The sequence below is a fragment of the Pituophis catenifer genome, unplaced genomic scaffold, assembly GCF_029215685.1.
Source record: "Pituophis catenifer annectens isolate HBS135680 unplaced genomic scaffold, rPitCat1.0.hap2 SCAF_14, whole genome shotgun sequence".
Classification (NCBI taxonomy): Eukaryota; Metazoa; Chordata; class Lepidosauria; order Squamata; family Colubridae; genus Pituophis; species Pituophis catenifer.
The window spans coordinates 4931408-4952370 of record NW_027256894.1 but is presented as its reverse complement, the minus strand read 5'-3'; the positions used below and the strand labels follow the sequence as shown (position 1 = coordinate 4952370).

General features: G+C 44.5%; 1 protein-coding gene across 1 annotated transcript in view; it reads right to left on the bottom strand.

Moving 5' to 3' along the window:
- Positions 1-4707: 4707 nt before the first annotated feature.
- Positions 4708-20963, bottom strand: part of IGF1R (insulin like growth factor 1 receptor) — a 211533-nt gene continuing 195277 nt past the window's right edge. The window contains exons 17-20 of the mRNA XM_070953829.1: positions 18321-18480; positions 16959-17088; positions 12220-12354; positions 4708-5586 (exon numbers count right to left, since the gene is read on the bottom strand). Of these exons, the coding sequence (XP_070809930.1) occupies positions 5220-5586; positions 12220-12354; positions 16959-17088; positions 18321-18480 (792 nt within the window). The 3' untranslated portion in view covers positions 4708-5219. The remainder of the gene's footprint in view (positions 5587-12219; positions 12355-16958; positions 17089-18320; positions 18481-20963) is intronic.

Below are 20963 nucleotides of genomic sequence, written 5' to 3'. Positions count from 1 at the left end.
TAAGCACTTCTAGATTTGCACAACAGGTGTACCAGTCAGCATGGCTTGTCCATTGCAAACTGGAAATGCTGTTACATCCAAGTACCGGGAGATCTGGGGTATGGGTGGGGGGCATAGTTTGAATGAAGGGCTTATAACAGATGGACCCTTGGTTGGGCTTAGAAAAGCTCTTTTGAGACTTCTGTGAATGAATGGAGCAAGTGGCCTAACTTTCTGATCTCCTTGGTGAAGCCAATTCGGGTTTCTATGCTTTGATCAATGACATCCAGTGACTGAGGTTGTTATCATTTCAATCCAAACCCATCCAGAAAGTAAAATAAATTCTCCCATCTCTTAAAAACCCTGCAGAAAATTGCAGCCTTGTGCCCAATATCAAGCCAACACAATTTTTTTTTTGACATGCATAGACAATATGAGTTCACTATCAACAGAAAGACAGTATGGAGAGAGAAAAAAAAAAGGCAGTTAGATAATGTCATCGGGGCAACGCACAAAAAAAAAATTGCAATAACAATACAAAACATCTGTGGAAACCAACATGGGTATTGAATGAAATATGAATGCCGAACACTATGGAAGAATTGAGGTGATTTGATTGAGGTGAGCCCAACCTTTTTACACAGGCCTACGTGTTTAATCACACAACTGCCTTACTTCTGAATGCTTATGAAATATATGTCCCGATGGGCATTGCAATGTTAGTTTTCTTTCCTAATATTTTAAACCAGGAGTGTCCAACCTTGGTAACTTTAAGACTTGTGGACTTCAACTCCCAGAATTCCTCAGCCAGCAAAGGGAGTTGAAGTCCACAAGTCTTAAAGTTGACAAGGTTGGAGACCCCTGTTTTAAGCCACCTACCTACAACTAAAAGTAATAACATGGACAGTTTGGGGAGGGGGGGGAAATCCTCTTAAACCAGTTGAAAGATCTGAAGATCTAAACAGGAGATTAGTATGTGCAAGAGAGGAGAGGCCACCACTGAACACACAGACACATCACCTGAAAGAACAGAAGGACATCAAGCAAAGAATAGCCAGGATCTGCTGCCTACCAAAACCCATTTTAGAATCAAGCACGGCCTTAGGATGCCTTTCATCTCTTTAGAGGCCAATTGGTGGATATTGACGCAATTAAGTTTTTCTATCATCTAGTTGAGCATGACATAATTCAGAAGTCATCCTTTTAACTTGGAGTCTCCAGATTGTGCTAAGAATGCACACCCCCAAATACAGGCTGAGAATCCAGATTCAACCCAACTGGATGACTCCCAAACCGAGGGAGACGATTACAAACTCTGTGGGTATGAATGGTGGCCAGAATGGAGAACCAACCACTTGACCGGCAGATCAGTGAAGGCCAGGACTCCGTCACCTGATGGTTTTCACAACCGCAAAACATCATTTGGAGGTTCAGGAAAAACAATCCGAGCTGTCAAAACAGTTTTTCAGCCTATAAACACACACCATGTCTTCCTACCAGCTCATTCCTCTCTCCAATCCTACACCAAGTTGGTTTTAGGGAACCCCATTTCACCGATCTGCCAGAGAAATAAAGGTCTACTTCATGTTCAGGTAGATGTCACTTGGTTCCAACATCTTTTTCAGGGGTTTGGAGGCACCTGGAGAACTTCAAAAGGATTAGACGACCTCTTCTGCATCCACATTCGACATGTGACTAGGAGCTAGCCAACCTGTTAATGCTCCCCATCTTTAAACCCTACTTCATCCCAGCAGATAACCTGGTTTGACTCCACCAAATGGTACCCCTGGGATTTTCACCTGCCTGTTCTAACTAGAGGGACAGGAGCTTTTCATTTGTACTCAAAACCAAGTGAAAACTGCTTTCAATCCACAACACACCACAGAGACAAAAGCATTTGTGAGTGTAAAGCAGCAACAACTTTCTTCTCCAAGGGATTTTGTGTGTGTGTGTCTGGGTGTGTTCAGCAGTGACCTTCTTCTCTAAAAACCCGGAGGATGTGGTTTGTATAACAAATGAGGTCACCAGTATTCAACAGTATATTGTCAGCTGCTGAGAAAACGTGAGATGTATATTTTTATATATATATACACACAAAAAAAAGAGTGAGGTAGATAAAATGTTTGAAAAAAAAAACGAAATAAAAACTGTCCCGTCATAACTCAGAAAAACAAACCCTTATTTCAGTATTTAAAATGTATTATGGGGCACTTCTACAGTGATTTAAACTGAGAGCACAAAAAAATTTAAAATAAATAAAAAGAATCCTACATAGAATACTTTTTTTTCTTTTTTTCTTGCTCTTTTTTTTTTCTCAAAAAAGGGGGGAAATAGTTAACTATGGGGGAGGCGAAAAGATGGTTGGGACTGAAGCTACACAAGCAAAAAAGAAAAGAAAGAAAGCACTACAAACATAACTTCATAATCTCCAGTCACAATCTAGCAGTTTATATTTTAATTCTTTGTTCTTAGTCAAACACAAAACCCCTGGCCAATATATATATAATATATATATATATATATATTAAAAAAAGAAGAGGAATCAATATTTCCAACCCAGAACAAACCTTCATCTGCTGCCAGATATTTTTCTTTTTTTTGGTTTAATCAGTGCTAACACAGAATTTCCACGTCCGGCTACAGTTGGATTTAGCCAGTTATCAACAACCTCTTGAGTTCTCCTCTTTTTCAACCAAACCCATTGCAACACCTTAATTCGGTTTCACCTCTTATCACTTTTCTCCAAAACTTCTATCCATCCTCTATTTCCTCTTTTTGGACGCAGCAGTGGCCAAAGATACCCGGAAATCAGAGGAAAAGTTGAGCGACCTTGCAAAAATTCACCACTGGCGAAGCATGAAATGCGTGCTGTTTCCTAGGATGGAAAGGCTGATGCTTGGAAATACAAGGCCGCACGCAGCCTTTCACCTACATCTGATGTACTTCGAGATGTTGTGGTGGTTTGCGAGAGACAACCCAAGCTTGAAAGGGCCAACGGGAAGGAGGGCGAGGCAATGCCACACTGCTAAAAGCAGACCCACATGCTAAATCAAGGATTAACAACTCCCAGAATCCCTGAGCCGGTCCTGAATGAGAATTCCATGCTGGGACAGGAATTTCGGGAGTTGAAGTCCACGGGTCATAAAACTGCCATAGTTGCCCATCCTTGCATTGAATAGTTAATTTTTTCTCTCTTTTTTTGTGACCTGAGTCTCCATCCTACCTCGCACTGTAACAGACCTGGGTATGCGCCAAGAGTGAGGATGGTGATTCAAGAGGGCATAATACATAACTGGGCATGAACATCGATTGGCAACGTACTTTTCCCGTCAGCCCCATAAAGCGTGCTTTAACCCAAACAACCGGTCATAAATATATAGATAGATAGATAGATATATTTCAAAGCAAAAAAAAAAAAAAAACCCGAAAAGAGAAGACAGAAGAGGAGAGAAAGAAAGCAAAAAACAAAAACGAAACCAGGAAAATCTTTCAAAGGTGTTAAAACCATCGATGGCAAATCGCGAATCCAGGTACGGCGGTTCGGGAAAAGAGGTGGCAGGATGAAGGTGAAAAGGTCCAACTTTATATATATAGTACAAAGCATGAGGGAAGAAATTCATCGGAAATGGAAGGACGGGAAGTGCGGGGCAGGCGGAGGGGAGAGGAAGGAGGAAAGAGGGTTGACCTGAAGATTTTTTTTCTTTTTCATAGATTAAATCCACAAAGATAAAGAACAAAAAAATAGCAGCTTTTTTTTTTCTGTACAGACATATAGATGAGTATCTGAACTGTAAAAAAGTTATAAAAGTGACACAAAAAGACAAATGTGTATGCAAATGAGCCATGGTCTAACATAGAACTGCAAGACCCCTTGAAGTCTTATTAACAGAGGGGGGAAAAAAAGTCATCGAAGAGTCGGAGGCCTGAATCTGGTTTAATTGCCCATTCTTCTCCTGTGAGTGTGTGTGTGTGTTTTTTTTTAGTGTTTCTCTAAGTTTTTTTTTCTTTTCTTTTTCATTTAATTCTTTTTTCCCCCCTTGCAAGCCTGCCAAAGACCAGAAGAAACAACTCATGGCAACGCTTCCTGTTTTGCTTGTCTGTATTTCCATTCTGGAGGGCCGGGGTTGAAATTTCTGCACAAGAAGCATCTCCATCCTCCCCTCGTTGCTCGCATCCTCAATGCCAGTTGTATCCAGAATGAACGGGCAGGGTTGCTAACTCGACAACCATCCCTTATGTTCTCCACCGTGTTTCTTTTTTTTATTTTTTAAAAAAAGAAGAGAGAGAGAACTGTTTTTTTCTTTCGTCCAGTCAAAAAATAATAATAATAATAATAATTTTTTGTTAAGCTTTTCTAAAAATGCCAGTGTATGATAGATACGGGAGTGTATTGGTCTGTATTTTGTTTCAACGGGGATGTGTGATTGGAAAAAAAAAAAACAAAATCCAAAAACGAAATAAAACAAAAACAAGGAAAACCCTAAAAGAAAATTCTCTCTCTTTTTTTTTTTTTTGGCAAAGTTTGGCAGCGCTGGAAAAAGTTATGATCCTTCCGTCTTTTGTGTGATCCTAGAAAGTTTTAAGGAATCATAGTAAAAAAAAAAAAATCTAGTCTTTTCTCTCTCTCTCTCTTTTGTAACCACCTATAGAGTGTCAGGCAGGGAAGGGAAGTAGGAGAGCTGGTAGGCCTGTCGTTTTTTTTTTTTCCCTCGGATGTAAAATTTTAAGAAACGAAAAAAAAAATCGAGTTGAACTTCACACAGACATGTTTCCCATCATGAAGCAGAAAGAAAGGAGAGGAAAAGGGAGACACACATCAGATTCTCAAGTTTGTTTGTTTGTTTTTCTGTTGCTATTAAGTGTTAATAATTCAAAGTGTTTTTTTTTTTAGAAGGCTGACTGTGCCCCACATGTACAGAGAGTTCTGTTGCTCGAAGCGATCTCCTGCTTTGCATATTGAAACGACAAAAAAAGAGGAAAAAAAAAATAAGAAAAGTCATTTCGACTTCGAAATCGAAGAGAGGATTCTCCTGTGTGCAGTTAATGACAGTTCTTGAAGATCCACTGAGGTACAGTCGGCTTTTGAAGAATATATTGTTATTTTCTCGCTTGCTCTCGCCTTCCTCCCAAGCTCACCCCACTTCAGGTGCACGAGCCGTGTTATTTCTGCATTTGCAAAAAAAAACCCCGAAAACAAAAACAACCCCCCCCAAAAAACCCAACAACCTGTTTTCTCAAGGTCAGCAGGCTGAAGACTGGGGTAAAGGCAAGGCCCGTTCGTTCTTGCGTCCCCCGTTCATGTGGGCGTAGGACTGCCTCTCCTCAAAGCTGGCCCGGAGGACCATGACACCCGGGCCATTCTCAGCTTTGTGTCCTGAGTGTTTGTCAGAAGGCTGGAGGGTAGAGGAAGGATCTAAAGGAATGCTCTCCATGTTCTCCGTCTCCAAGTCAAGCTCTTCCGTGTCAGGAGGCTTGTTCTCGTCGCTGTAGAAGAAGGAGACCTCTTTGAAGGCTGGGTCCAGCTCGTCCTTGATGCTGCCGATGATCTCCAGGAAAGAAGGGCGCATCTTGGGGTTGTACTGCCAGCACATGCGCATCAGTTCGAAGCTGGGAAGAGAAGAGAGGACAGCAGACATGGACTCATTCGAGAAGGACTTGGGTTTAGCTTTTGATCGGCCTGAAAAATGTCCCAACGGTGCCTTTTTCAAGAGGCAACTCTGGTCTTTCTTTGAAGGCGTTTCACTTCTCATCCAAGAAGCTTCTTCAGCTCTCCTTCTGAAGAAGAAAAAGAACAACCCTGTGAGCTGAAGAAGCTTCTTGGATGAGAAGTGAAACGCTTTCAAAGAAAAACCAGAAAGTCCAGAGTTGCCTCTTGAAAAACGCACCTTTGGGACAACCACGACCTGGATCAGGGGTGAAATCCAGCAGGTTCTGACAGGTTCTGGAGAACCGGTAGCGGAAATTTTGAGTAGTTCAGAGAACCGGCAAATACCACCTCTGGCTGGCCCCAGAGTGGGGTGAGAATGGGGATTTTGCAATATCCTTCCCCCAGGAGGGGAGGGAATGGAGATTTTGCAATATCCTTCCCCTGCCACGCCCACCAAGCCACGCCCACAGAACCAGTAGTAAAAAAATGTGGATTTCACCACTGACCTGGATAGCTGAGAATCTCTACAGACTTTTTAGCTATACAATTTGGGACGAACACCTTGGAACGGTGTGGGAGTAGGAATCGATTTCCAGGGGGAAAAATTGCAGACTACAAGAACCATTTGCACTACTCAGGTGACCCTGAGGACACAGACAAATCTCCAAGTGGCCTCAACGGCCCTCTAAAAGGATGCAAATGACCAGCTGACTGCAAGGGATATAAATCCTTCCGTTCCCCACCATCCAGCTAGAGCTGAGGAAGCTTCTTGGATGAGAAGTGAAACCTCTTCAAAGAAAAGCCAGGAAGTCCAGTTGCCTCTTGAAAAAAGCATCTTTGGGACATCCGTGACCTGGATGACCCTTCACAGACATCAGCAACAAATGTTTGGTTCCAGAACATTTTTAAAGAGGCATTTCATGAGATAGCATGCAAGCAAGGGAGCACCATTGCTTTGGGGTGGGGAAAGCCAAGACACTGGAGTCACACCTTTGAAGACAAAAAGGGATTGTTAAAAGTTGACTCCCCATTCAACTTTGCTTGATCAGGAACCTCATGGTGGTTGAGAGCTAGGTACTCAATGCACCTTCGGGGCACCTGAGTGAGGAAGGATGCCATCCTTTGCTACTTTCAAACACTGGAGGTCAACTCAAAAAATTATCGCTCTAATTCAGAGGTCTTCAAACTTGGCAGCTTTAAGACTTGTGGACTTCAACTCCAAGAATTCTCCAGCCAGCTATCCCAGGAATTCTGGAAGTTGAAGTCCACAAGTCTTAAAGCTGCCACGTTTGAAGACCTCTGCTCTAATTCAAGAAATTGAATGCCTACAGGTAAGTCCTCAACTTACAACTATTTGTTTAGTGAATTGTTTGAAGTTTACGACGGCACTGGAAAAAAGTGACTTTTAAGATGGTTTTTTTCATACTTATGACCACTGCAGTACCCCTTTTTGATCACGTGATCAAAATTGGTCCGCTTGGCAATTGACTTATATGTATGACAGTTACACTGTCCCTTTTGTGACCTACCTGGCTGTGGGGTTACTCAAGAGGGGCTTACAACAATAAAAAAAAAAGAAAAATGAAAGGAGTGTAAACAGAAGTGAAACAATAACACAAGATAGGTAGTCCTTGACATATGGCCACAATAGAGCCCAAAATATATGTTGCTAAGCGAGAGAAGTTGTTAAGTGAATTTTGCCCCATTTTGCGACCTTTCTTGCCACAGTTATTAAGCGAATCTCTGCTATTATTATGCTAATAACACAGTTGTGTTAAGTGAATCTGTCTTTCCCATTAACTTTGCTTGTCAGAAGGTCACAAAACGGGATCACACAAGCTCAAGACACTGCAACCGTCATAAATACGAGTCGGTTGCCAAGCTGTCTGAATTCTGATCACGTGACCATGGGGATGCCGTAACGGTTGTAAGTGTGAAACAACGGTCATAAGTCACTTTTTTCAGGGCCGTCATCACTTTGAACAGCTACTAAACCAGTGTTTCTCAACCTTGGGAACTTTAAGATGTGTGGACTTCAACTCCCAGAATTCCCCAGCCAGCCATGCATGGCTGGCTGGGGAATTCTGGGAGTTGAAGTCCACACATCTTAAAGTTCCCAAGGTTGAGAAACACTGCACCAAACAAACTATTGTAAGTTGAGGACTATCGAACTTCGATAACTTCGGAAGCTGTGGGAGCTTCATCGCTTGAGACTTTCAAGAAAAGATTGGACTGCCCTTTGTCAGAAACGGTGTGGGGCTGTGATGGGGAACCCATGGCACGTGTGCTAGAGGTGGCACACCGAGCCCTCTCTGGTGGCACGCACACCGTCGCCTCAGGTCACATCTCCGTGGCGTTTCTTTCGTGAGCTTTCCCTGCAAACGACGAAACAGAAGCTCACGAAAGAAAAAGAGCTTACTGCTTGCCACGCTGCCAGTGTTGGGATGCCCTGCCTCCCGCCAGCCAGCTGGTCTTTGGTCTTTGCTGTGCATGCACACATGTTTATCAGTTCGGGCACGTGCGCAGTTTGAGTACTCGGTGTCTAAAAGGTTTGCCATTATTGGTGTAGGGCCGTGAGCATTGCCCTTGCTCAGCTCCAGCACGCATGCATGCGCCGGCCAGCTGATTTTCGGGCCTTCCGGGCCCACCAGAAGTCAGGAAATGGGCTGTTTCCGGCCTCCAGAGGGCCTCCGGGGGGGGGGGGGGGAAGGCTATTTTTGCCCTCCTCAGGCTCCTAGAAAGCCTTTGGAGCCTGGGGAGAGTGAAAAACAGGCCAACCGTGCCATTGTGTGCCAAAAGCGGGGGAAGTGCGGGGGGAACACGCACACATGAGTGGGAGGACAGGGCGCGGGGGGGGGCATTGAATTATGGGTGTGGGCACGCACGCACACAATCTCCCCGTGCTCCCCCCACTTTTCGCATGCGACGGCAAAAAGGTTAGCTATCACTGGTGTAGGGTCTCCTGCTTAGGCGGTGGGGTGGGGTGGGGTTTGGGCTATAGATGAGCTATAACAGTGATGGCTAACCTTTTTACTGCCACGTGCCAAAAGTGGGGGAAGTGTGGGAGGGTCGCGGGTGTGCGTGCCCACCTCCATAATTCAAAGCGCGTGTGCCCTCCCGCGCATGGGCATGCGACCCCCCCTCCCACGCTCCCCCCTGCTTTTGGCACAAGATGGCACGGTGGGTCCAGTAGGCCCGTTTTTTGCCCTCCCCAGGCTCCAGAGGCTTTCTAGGAGCCTGCGGAGGGTGAAAACGGCCTTCCCCACCCCACCGGAGGCCCTCTGGAGACCGGAAACGGCCCATTTCCCAACTTCCGGTGGGACCGGAAGATCCATTTTTCACCCTCCCCAGACTCCAGAGGCTTTCCAGGAGCCTGGGGAGGGCGAAAACCACCTTCCCCACCCATCCCCCGAGGCCAGTTTCCCGACTTCCAGTGGGACCGGAAGGCCTGAGAATCAACTGGCCGGCGCGCTTGCGCACTGGACCTGAGCTAGGGCAACACTTGCGTGCCCACCGATATGACTCCACGTGCCACCTGTGGCAGGCGTGCCATAGGTTTGCCATCACGGACCTATAAAGTCCCTTTCAACTCTTGTTAATCTGTACAATAAAGGAATTAGAAATAAACATTCCCCGATTTTTGCTTAATGCCGCCCCTCCGTCTTAAAGACAAAACCAGGTTCCGGAGATGTTGGGTTTTATTTCCTCTTCCTCTTTTATTTGCAAAGAGCCAGGCTGGCCCAACCCAGCCAGAAATCTGCCCCAGATCTAACGAACCAAGATCCATTTCGCTGACTTCACACCCGTCCGTTTCCCCAGCTGCCTCTTTGTCTAAAAACAACCAGCTGGGACCAAGGACAGGGAGAGCAGCAGCAGCTCCTTGCCCGGCTGGCTGAAGGGAAACGCGGAGGAGATACCACAAAGAGGCCAGCGGGACACATGTGCCAGCAAGCCCATGTGACACTTCCTTTGAGGCCATTCCACCAGCCTGCCATAAAAGGAAGTTTCCCTCAGCCGGTGGGGGTTCGAAGGCCTTGTTGACGAGGCCTCGGAAACCCGAAGGCTCTTCCAGAAATGGGAGGAAGAGGGAGACGGTTTGCTACGGGGAGCTACGGGGATCACGAGGGAGGAATGAAAAGGCGTCTCTGACGGCACCTTCCTTTGGCACGCAGTGACGTGTGCAAGCAGGAGAAACAACAACCGCTGAGCTGCTGCCCTTTTGATTTCCGGCCGAAGGGGCTCCCTCCCGCTCTCTCACCCTCCCTCCCACCCTCTCTCTTCCTCTGTGTCTCCCTGCCTCCCTCTCTCACCTTCCCTCTTTATCTCTCTCCATCTCTCTCACTCCCTCTTTCCCTCTCTCTGTCTGCCTCCCTCCCTCCCTCACCTTCCTCGTGTCCCTCTCCCTCTCCCTCCCTTCCTCCCTCTCACCTTCCCTGTGTCCCTCGCTCTTTCTTTCACCCTCTCTCTCTCTCTCCCTCCCTCTTTCCCTGTCTCTCTCCCTCCCTCTCATCTTCCTTGTGTCCCCCTCCCTCTCTCCACCTGTGTCTTCTCCCTCCCTCCCACACTCTCGCTCCCTCTTTCCCTCTCTCTTCCTCTGTGTCTCCCTCCCTCCTTCCTTCCCTCTTTATCCCTCTCCCTCTCAGTCCCTCTCCCTCCCTCTGTCTCTCTCCCTCTCCCTCTCCCTTTCTTTCTCTTTGTCCTGGGGAATTCCTTGCCACTTCTTCAAAGCCTCACCAACCCTCAGGTTGGGGTGTTGCTCCACGGGAGGAAAAGCTGCACCTCTCTCTCTTGTTCTTGGGAATTATACTTTTTTCCTCTTTTCTTTCCTTGTTTCATTTCCATCCGCTGCTTCTTGTCCTGTCTTCAAGTGCTTTGGAGAATAGGCTGTCCTCCCTCTTCTTTGTAGCAGCCCCTCAAATATTAGAACATTGGTATCAGGTCGCCCCCCCTAGTCCTTCTCTAGACTAGCCATAGCCAATTCACTTAACAACCCTATGGCTAACTTAACAACTGCACGGATTCACTTAACAACTGTGGCAAGAAAGGTTGCAAAATTGGACGACACTCACTCAATTGTCTTGCGTAGCAACATAAAAGATTGGGCTCAACTGTGGTCGTACGTCGAGGACTACCTGTGTGCCAACAGCTCTGCCTGCCAGCTGGATTTCACCGTCCCTGGAGGGGCCGGGTTAGGAAAACACCTTCAAGAGCTATTGACTGGGGCAGAAATGCTTTTTCTGCTTTCATCTATCGCTTTCTAAAAGGGAAGGCTGGAAGAGCTGACCAGCCATTGAGAGTAATTTGATCAGCTTACAGGGGACGGGGGGACCCAAAACATTTCTTCATCCAAGAAATTATGTCAATTTATACCTATTAGCAGTTCTCCCCCGTTAAACGGCAGTTTAAAAGCTATCCTCAGACAAATCTCCCCAACCTTAATTACCGGGGCTTAAACATCATTTTCGTTTTCAATTGCTAGAGGGGGAAAACAGGGGAGGTCTTGATTTATTAATAAACGCTCTTTGCCCATGAAAATTCAGACTGGAACATCTTTTCTGCTTTGCAAATCTGCACATCCGTGCCCCCTCCGTTCCCCCCTGGCTGGCCTGGTTAAATAATTCCCCTCTGTTTTTAGCAGAATTTCAAAGCTTGCTGGAGATTTCCCATTCTGAGGAGGGGGGGGAGAAATAAAAATAAGGTGGGGAATTCAGTTCCTTAGCAACGCCCCGACAGCCGCCTCCTTTGCCCGACTCCAGCTAGCGAGCTAGCAAAACAAGGTTGAACTGTCACCTGATACCAGTCTAAGCCCTCTGGCTAAATAAGCTCTTTTCCTGAGAATCTCAAACAGCTGAGGCCCCTTAAGCAGTTGCATCCCTCATGCGGGCCTCGAACCAAAAAAGGGGAGGGGAGGGGGGGGAAAGGCAAGCAAAATAGTGTTTTTTCCTTCCAGAAAGCCACTATTCACACAAGTTCTGTATTTGCCAACTCCGAGCCGAGCCCGACACAATCGGGTTTGCAAAATCATCGTAAAGCTTCGGAAAACATATATAAGGTGGAAAGTCTGGGTCTCTGGAAAAAGGAAGGAGGGGGTCCCCAGTTGAATTCAAAAGATGAAAAAAAAAAATCCTGCTTTGATAGAAGAAGAAGGAAAAAAAAAAACTTTTAACAAGGAGCCGTTTCTTTTCTGGAAATTTCCAGTGGAAAATTTAAGCCAGGATCGGTCGAATGAGTCGTACGTTGAGATCCCTATCTTATTTCAAAAATGTGAACTAGATTAGGGGCCTCCAACCTTGGCCACTTGAAGTCTTGTGCATTTCAATTCCCAGAATTCCTGGTGGATTAACATCTTTAAGGCCCTTACGAAAGGATAGGGGGATTTGGGCCAACCTCACATCAGGGGGACCCAGATGTTCCAGAGGGCAGGAGCAACAGCAGAGAAGGCCCTCCTCCTGGATCCCGCCAGCCGGAATAATCGGGCTGATGGGACCCATAGCATGCCTCCTCTGCTGGCACGAGTGGGATGGGCCAATCCCACAGCAGTCAGGTGAAGAGGACAAGGCAGGCAAAGACAGGGAAGGTCTGGATATACGTACAGCATGTCTGGGCAGTTGTCTGGCTTTTCCAGGAGGCCTCCCTCCATCACGAAACGTAGAACTTGTTCATTGGACATGCCTTGGTAAGGCTGCTCCGCTAAGGTGGCAATTTCCCACAAGACAACGCCGAAAGACCTACAAGGAAAAGGTTAAGAAACGTAAGAGACACCCCAAGCTTAAGATTTGTCTGGAGGAACTCAAAAGTAAAACGTGTATAGAGATGCAGGAGAAGGAATGGCCAAACATGGAGGAGGAGTGAAGACAGGCATCAGCCTAGCATCCTTACATCGCCACAAGCAAACCAAGTCCAGCCCCCTTTGAGTACTGTTGGCCTTTATCTAATTCTAACCAAGTGTTGACTGTTAGTTGAGAAGATTCCTGCGCATAGGCATTTAGCAATAAATCAGTTTAATTGAACCTTCCCATGTGGGCCTGGTCTTATACTGATAAAAGCTTACAGAAACACTTGGGTATTGGAGAAAGGGGCACGTGCAACCGGCAGACAATTCCCGCAGTGACGACATCCCACAACACTTGTGTATCTGCGTCACAACAACTGTGTCACTTGCATACGTTATGATTATGTTGACAGTGTGGCACCATCATAGTTTTTTTTTTAACAGGCATGTGAACTTTGCTATAAAAAGGCAGTGTTGTGTAACACAACTAGGGAAAAATACTGCAATTATAAGTATAAATTAACACAGGCTAAAAGGGTAGGCACAAACTGAATCAATAATAATAACAGCCACTGCTCTTTTTATGCACTCCCAAAAAATAAAAACCCCCATAGGGCCTGATCTGGTGAAATTTAATTTGGAGTCAATTGTACAAACTACACTTTGGATAAGGTAATAAATTGATTTGTTGCAAACAGACTGGAAGCTTTTATCTCCTGTCTTTGTGTGGCTGCCACGCTGAATCCGACTCAATTGTAAATATTTTAAGTCAACCAATGTAATCCCCAAATTCGGCTTTGAATGGGACACTTAAACATGCTTTAAGCATATTCAGTTGATTTATTTTATTTTATTTATTGAATCCCTGATCAGAGGCTGGAAGAAAAGCTCAAATACAATATAAATCAGTAAGCAGAGTGCAGAAGACAGAAATAATGGCCCAAATTCAAAAACTTGATCATCTAAACCTGATATGGAGACCTCCCAAAGCATCATTCGAACACAGCATCTTCAGGTGGCAACTGCAACTTTTGATGCAAAATCCACCAAGAAAAAGCCCACTGCCCCTTCCCCTCCAATATAATTAAATCCCCCCCCAATTTTTTTTTTAATTATATTGGATCATGTGGAAAAAGAAGTTTAAAATATTGATGTTCCCTTCAACATTAACTTGCTACTTTGGTTATGGAATGCATTCTGGATCTGTATACTATTAAAATTCTTGTTGTTGGGACCATTAACTGGATAAAATGGCATCACAGGGCAACCGTTTTTAAACCAAGGCATCTTAAATGGGCTAACATATAGAATGTGTCAAAAATTCAGGACCCAGGACTCCCAAGGGATCAAAATTTGGAGAGGTTGTGGCTGCTTCAGTGGTGTTAGCTGCTGCTACACTTATGAGACCTTATTTTTCAACGTTTTGTGACAGTTTCCCAGCCAGTCTCATAATCCCTTACTCCTTGCCTCTTGTCCCTTCCCAGCAGGCAGGTAAACAGCTTCCCAGCAGGCTGTTTACCATCCTGCTGGGAAGGGAGAAGAGGGAAGGGAAAGGAGATTTTTGATGTTTTCTGCTAGAGTCTCACAAGGAAATCAATGGGGAAATCAGCAGGAAGTCAGAAGTTGCTCCTGCTCCCAATGCTCTTTTGTCTGCTCATGGTCAAATCATGTCACCTTTTATTATATTTATTTGATTTCTATAGCCATCCATCTCAGCAAACGACTTTGGGCTGCTCACAATTCAGACCGGGGTGAAATCCAGCAGGTTCAGACAGGTTCTGGAGAACCGGTAGCGGAAATTTTGAGTAGTTCGTAGAACCGGCAAATAGCACCTCTGGCTGGCCCCAGAGTGGGGTGGGAATGGAGATTTTTCAATATCCTTCCCCTAGGAGTGGGGTGGGAATGGAGTTTTTGCAGTATTCTTCCCCTGGAGTGGGGAGGGAATGGAGATTTTGCAATATCCTTCCCCCAGGAGTGGGAAGGGAATGGGGATTTTGCAGTATCCTTCCCCTGCCACGCCCACCAAGCCACACCACGCCCACCAAGCTACGCCCACAGAACCGGTAGTAAAAAAATTGGATTTCACCACTGATTCAGACCATACATTACTATTAAAACCTTTTAACACATTTTAAAACAATAGAAACATTAAAAAGAAAGAAATCTGGAGTTACCAAGAGCATCTAATCATGCAGTGTTTCTCGACCTAAGCAACTCCAAAATACGGGGACTTCAACCCCCAGAATTTCCCCGTCAGCATGGTGGCTGGGGAATTCTGGGAGTCCACACAACTTAAAGTTGTCAAGGTTGAGAAAGACCGACCTCATGGCTGGCTCTTTCAGAAGACACCATATTTAGATGCATGGAGTCCCATTTGAACAAAGGAAAGCCTCGGTGACAGGAAAATCTAAGGAAGATTTATAGAAGAAAAAAAAAATGGCCAGAAGTTTAATATCCCTGCTTAATTTATTCATGCCACATAACCCAAAGTGGCTTTTATATTCCAAGTTGTACATATCTGCCGCGTTCAAAATATTCATTAAAAAACCGTTATCCAAAGGGAAGCCATATTTGCTGCATGTATGAATTCTCCACAACTCTTGAAATATTGAAATTCACTTATGGAACTCCTGATAGTAACTAAAATGTCATTTACTCTGGGATCTGGATCCAAATGAGCTCTCATCGACAACCTCAGTTCTGCCGTGTTTATTTTTATTCCGTCAGCGGAATCTAAAATAAAAACGAGGCAGCTCCGCTCCAAAGTTAGCTTTTCCAGAAAGCTGGACTGCAAGAGAGCAATGGCTTTCCCCATCCCAAGAATTTTGCAGCCGGCAGCCAAATTCTGCAGCGGGTTTCCCAAAATATACAAATCTATATGTAACAGCCATGCTGTTACAAGCCTGCCAAGCCTGGAGATCTAACAAGCTTCACTGGGGCTGTGGGAAACTAGCACGGAAAAACAATGACACCCGTTTTTAACTCTTACAACTTGGAAGCCATCGTATTGAGGAACTCACTCTCAAGTGGATTCCAGCACAGGTAGCCCTCGACTTACAAATTTAGTGACTGCTCGAAGTTGAGACGGCACTGAAAAGTGACTTACGGCCATTTCCCACGCTTACAACCATCACCTAATCAAAATTCAGACACTTGGCAACTGGCATGTACTTATGACTGTTGCAGGGTCCCGAGGTCACGTGATCAAAATTCAGACGCTTGGCAATTGACCCATATTTACTGTATGATGGTGGCAGTTTCCCAGGGTCATGCGGTCACATTTTGCGACCTTCTGACAAGCAAAGTCAATGGGGAAGCCAGATTCACTTAACAACCGCGTTACTGACTTAACAACTGCAGTGACTCTGTCAACTTGCAAAGCTTTCAAGTTGCCATGAGCAGGAGGGATTGATTTCCCTAACTGAAGCTACATTCCATAGATGCTTTCTTACCGCAATCAGTAGGAGGGTGTTGGGTTTCAAAGCCAGCCAAAGTGGTTAATTGGAGAATGTGATTTATGACATGGGCAAGGAGGAGGGGAGAGACAGGGTCATAGGGGAACGTAAATCTACGTGGGATTAGTTCTAACTGCATCCGAATATTGCCGAAATGGTGCTCCTAATAAATGACTGTATTTCTTTTGAAGTTTGGCTCATGGCTCATGAATTAATTAGGGCATCTTTCGGAAACTTCACAGACTCACTTAACAATGGTGGCAAGAAAGGTACAGGGTAAAATGGGACAGGCAAAGTTCACTTTTAACGACAGAAAATTTGGGCTCAATTGTGGTTGTAAGTGGAGGACAACCTGTATTTGGTTCTTCCTGTTACATCTACTGTAAGGGACCCTGCCTAATCAGAGAAATGGACCAGTTTTAAAACCAAACAGTTTGAACTTTTTTGTGGGGGTGGGGTGTTAAGCATGACAAAAGCTTCCCTAAGGAAGTAGAATTCCCACCCTGAGATGTTTACAGCTTTCACAGCAGAGTATCTTCAAAGCCACATCTATCTAAACCAGTGTTTCTCAACCTTGGTAGCTTGAAGATGGGTGGACTTCAATTCCCAGAATCCCCCAGCCAGCACTGCTGGCTGGGGGATTCTGGGAGTTGAAGTCTACCCATCTTCAAGCTTCCAAGGTTGAGAAACACTGATCTAAACCAAGGGATCTCCAAACTTGGCAACTTTTAGACTTGTGGACTTCAACTCCCAGAATTCCCCAGCCACCATGTTGACTGGGGAATTCTGGGGGTTGAAGCCCCCGTATCTTGAAGTTGCCTAGGTTGAGAAACACTGCATCAGAGACTCTTGGTAACTCCAGATTTCTTTCTTTCTTTCTTTCTTTCTTTCTTTCTTTCTTTCTTTCTTTCTTTCTTTCTTTCTTTTTTTACTATTTATATTGTTTTAAAATGTGTTAAAAGATTTTTATTGTAATGTATGTTCTGGGAATTGAAGTCCACAAGTCTTAAAGTTACCAAGTTTGGAAACCCTGGTCAAAACCCAAGTTTCAGGGACCGGCAAAGAGCAATCAAAGAGTGCTTTGATAAATAATTGTCTTTATTACCAAACATCCGAGTGGGTCGTGAACACGCCATCCTTCAGCGATTCTGGGGACATCCAGCGGACCGGCAGAAGTCCCTTTCCACCTTTCCGGTAGTAATCAGTCTCGTAGATATCCCTCGTCATGCCAAAATCTACACAGCACACAACAGGCAAGTAAGCGCTCAGCAAATTGCAGTTCAAGCAGAAATCAAAATAACAGCAAAACCAAGTTTAGCCGGCAGACTTCGGTGGTGTAGCTTTATTAGCTCAAACTTTTATTTCTGCTTTATAGCGCCCCTGGGAATGTACTAAAATACCTCATTTTATCTGCAATCACAAAGATTGAGAGGGAAATGAGATGGCCACTACGTTTCCTATCGATTTCAGCTTCATTTATTTATTATTTTAAAGATAGTGAGGGTTGTTGTTGTTGTTGTTGTTTTTTAAAGCATGCTGAGCTACAAATGAAGTCCTCGGTGCTCTCTGATTGTTGTCTTGTAAACCTTTCACGACCTGACTAGGTAACAACATCAATGCGAAGAAGGGTAGGGTTTGCTTCCTGTTTATATACAGTAGCTTGCCCCGTGATTGTTATTGGCAGGAGTGTGATTTTTCTCTCTGGTAGTTCCTTGATTTGGCTATTGTTTTCTGCTTGATTGTTTGTCTGGGGTTAATCCCTGCTTATCTGGCAGTTAGTTGCTGGGGAAGATGTATTCTGGTCTTTTTGGTTCCAAAATCAGGTATCAATCTCTAATGTCACCTTTATTACAAAAACCCCTCTTGGTCTCCTATGGTGTCATAATTTCAAGGTGGGCCAAGGCACAAAACAGGCTACTAAAAGTCTATTGGAAGTCTACTTTTGTCATCCCCTGAGCTACTGCAAGGAAATACTATAATGTAGAGCATTCCAGACTTTGACAACTCTATTACAAAAATCATAGTTTTTACAGTCAAGTTTAGAATCAAATTAAAACTAAGACGAAGGTTTCTGTAACTCCCCTTGCATTCTCATTTTCAAGGTTATGTCCATCCACCTCTATATACGGGTTGCAAAATGAGTTCCAAAAACACTTAAAAGTTGGTGGCTACACCCCAGTGTTTTGATTGGAACTAGTTAGAAACTCATGGAGGGGCCTTGGAGGTCTTCTAGTCCAACTCCCTGCTCAGGTAGGAACCCCTGTACCATTTCAGACAAATGGTTATCCAATGAACATGAAGCCTATCAAGAACTCAAGATTTTACACACACACACATACCAAACTTGGAAATTTTTGCCCTATCTATTTCTTGGAGGGGTCACCAAGTCTTGCTTGTACATTTTCAGCCTGTTGGGTCTACAACAATATTAAATGGTTCCTTTTTTAATGTAGTAATGAAGTTCTACCTCCAATTTTCACAGTGAAGTCCTCGGCTACCATGCAGTTCCTGGCAGCCAGATCTCTGTGGACAAACTTGTTGGCGTTGAGATAAGCCATGCCATCTGCAATCTCCCCAGCCATCTGAATCATCTTCTTTAAAGGCGGAGGATTCTGAACGGGGTTGTTCTAAGGAAAAAATGGAGATTGCCACCAAGTCAATAAAGAAAGTTGAGCTTTCTTTCCTTATTCCAACCTCAAGACTTGGCTCATTTTTTAATGTCACGGCTGGCCATTCGTTTCATTGGCTGCCCAACGGAACTGCCCTCTCTTGAAACGTGTGCCGAAAGGTCCATATTCTCTCACATCCAAGAAGAGGTCCATGTTCTCTCACATCCAAGAAGAGGTCCATGTTCTCTCTCATCCAACAGGAGCTCCATGTTCTCTCTCATCCAACAAGAGCTCCATGTTCTTTCTCATCCAACAAGAGCTCCATGTTCTCACATCCAACAAGAGCTCCATGTTCTCACATCCATGAAGAGCTCCATGTTCTCTCACATCCAACAAGAGTTCCATGTTCCCTCTCATCCAACAAGAGCTCCATGTTCTCTCACATCCAACAAGAGCTCCATGTTCTCACATCCATAAAGAGCTCCATGTTCTCTCACATCCAACAAAAGCTCCATGTTCTCTCTCATCCAACAAAAGCTCCATGTTCTCTCACATACAACAAAAGCTCCATGTTCTCTCACATACAACAAGAGTTCCATGTTCTCTCTCATCCAACAAAAGCTCCATGTTCTCTCACATCCAACAAGAGCTCCATGTTCTCTCTCATCCAACAAGAGCTCCATGTTCTCTCACATCCAACAAAAGCTCCATTTCTCTCTCATCCAACAAAAGCTCCATGTTCTCTCTCATCTAACAAGAGCTCCATGTTCTCTTTCATCCAACAAAAGCTCTATGTTTTCTCACATCCAACAAGGGAGAGGAAGGACAACCATAGTACAACGGGAGAGAAAAGAAAGAAACAGAAAAGTTCATACGTCGTCCACGCTCAGCCCCCAAGGTTGTTTCCACAATCATGTTTTTAGAAGCCAAGACATTTCTGTATCTCAGCTCAAGGAACGCTGCTTGGTTTACAGTCACACTTTCATCTTCACAAACACACCAGATGCTTCTACTATCTCCCCATGAATTATTTACAACAGAAGCCATCCACAAAGACGGCGAGAAGGGAAGAACACAACGAGATCTGCCAGCCCTAATTTCACTTTTATTTGGTTTTTGAGGACTCTCCCCTCCCCCCCAGCCGCTTTCTCCTGCCTAACTTGGAACTTGTGACAACACACACAAGGGTGACTACTGATCTTCTGCTGCCAGCGTGAATATTAAATGTCAACCGCATGACTAAATATTAGTGTTTGTTGCAAAAACTCATTCATAATTCAAGGCAAGAGCAAAAGGGAACGGTGGCTGCCGTACTGAGAGTCACGAGCAATTAGCAGGGCTGTTTTACACTAAACAACCATCCTTGGCTTATTCAGAGTCAAAAGTAAGGGCGAAACATTTCAGACAGAGGCCCAGCAGCCAGCTGAGTAAGCAGCAGGGACAAAGGAAGGCGTGTGCAGCTATTTACAATTAGGTGGGCAAAATGGCTAGAGGATTGTCGTTTTGTTATTTATACAAAAGAAGAATGAAAAAGCCGCGGTAAATAAAGGGAATGCTTCTTGCTGTTTAAATATTGAGCATCTCTGTACACCGAGTAGCTTTTTTTCATCTTCATACTTGCCTACCTGCTCACAAAAATTGAACATGCCTATTGCAGAATATCTTAACTCTTTCCTATCACGACATAACCAGTTAAAGAAAAAGTGGTGGCTTCCTTAAATCAAGTTTATGGAAGCCATGGGCTAGCAGAATAGGACGGATCTACCCTGTTTCCTTCAAAATAAGACCTCCCCTGATAATAAGCCCAGTCGGGTTTTTGAGCGCATGGCAATAAGGCCAAGCGCTTATTTCAGGGTTCAAAAAAAATATAAGACAGGGTCTTATTTTTGGGGTAACATGGTATCTATCTATCTATCTATCTATCTATCTATCTACTGTCTGTCCGTCTATCTATCTATCATCTACCCTGTTTCTCCCAAAATAAGACCTCCCCTGATAATAAGCCCAGTCGGGTTTTTGAGCGCATGGCAATAAGGCCAGGGTTCAAAAAAATATAAGACAGGGTCTTATTTTCAGGGAAACACAGTATCGATCTATCTGTCTTGTCTGTCTGTCTGTCTGTCTGTCTATCCATCCATCCATCCATCCGTCTATCATCTGCCCTGTTTCCCCCATAATAAGACTTCCGCTGATAATAAGCCCAATCGGGCTTTTGAGCGCATGGCAATAAGGCCAAGCGCTTATTTCAGGGTTCAAAAAAAATATAAGACAGGGTCTTATTTTTGGGGTAACATGGTATCTATCTATCTATCTATCTATCTATCTATCTATCTATCTATCTATCATCTGTCTGTCTGTCTATCTATCTATCATTTATCTATCTATCATCTACCCTGTTTCCCCCAAAATAAGACATTCCCCTGATAATAAGCCCAATCGGGCTTTTGAGCGCATGGCAATAAGGCCAAGTGCTTATTTCAGGGTTCAAAAAAAATATAAGA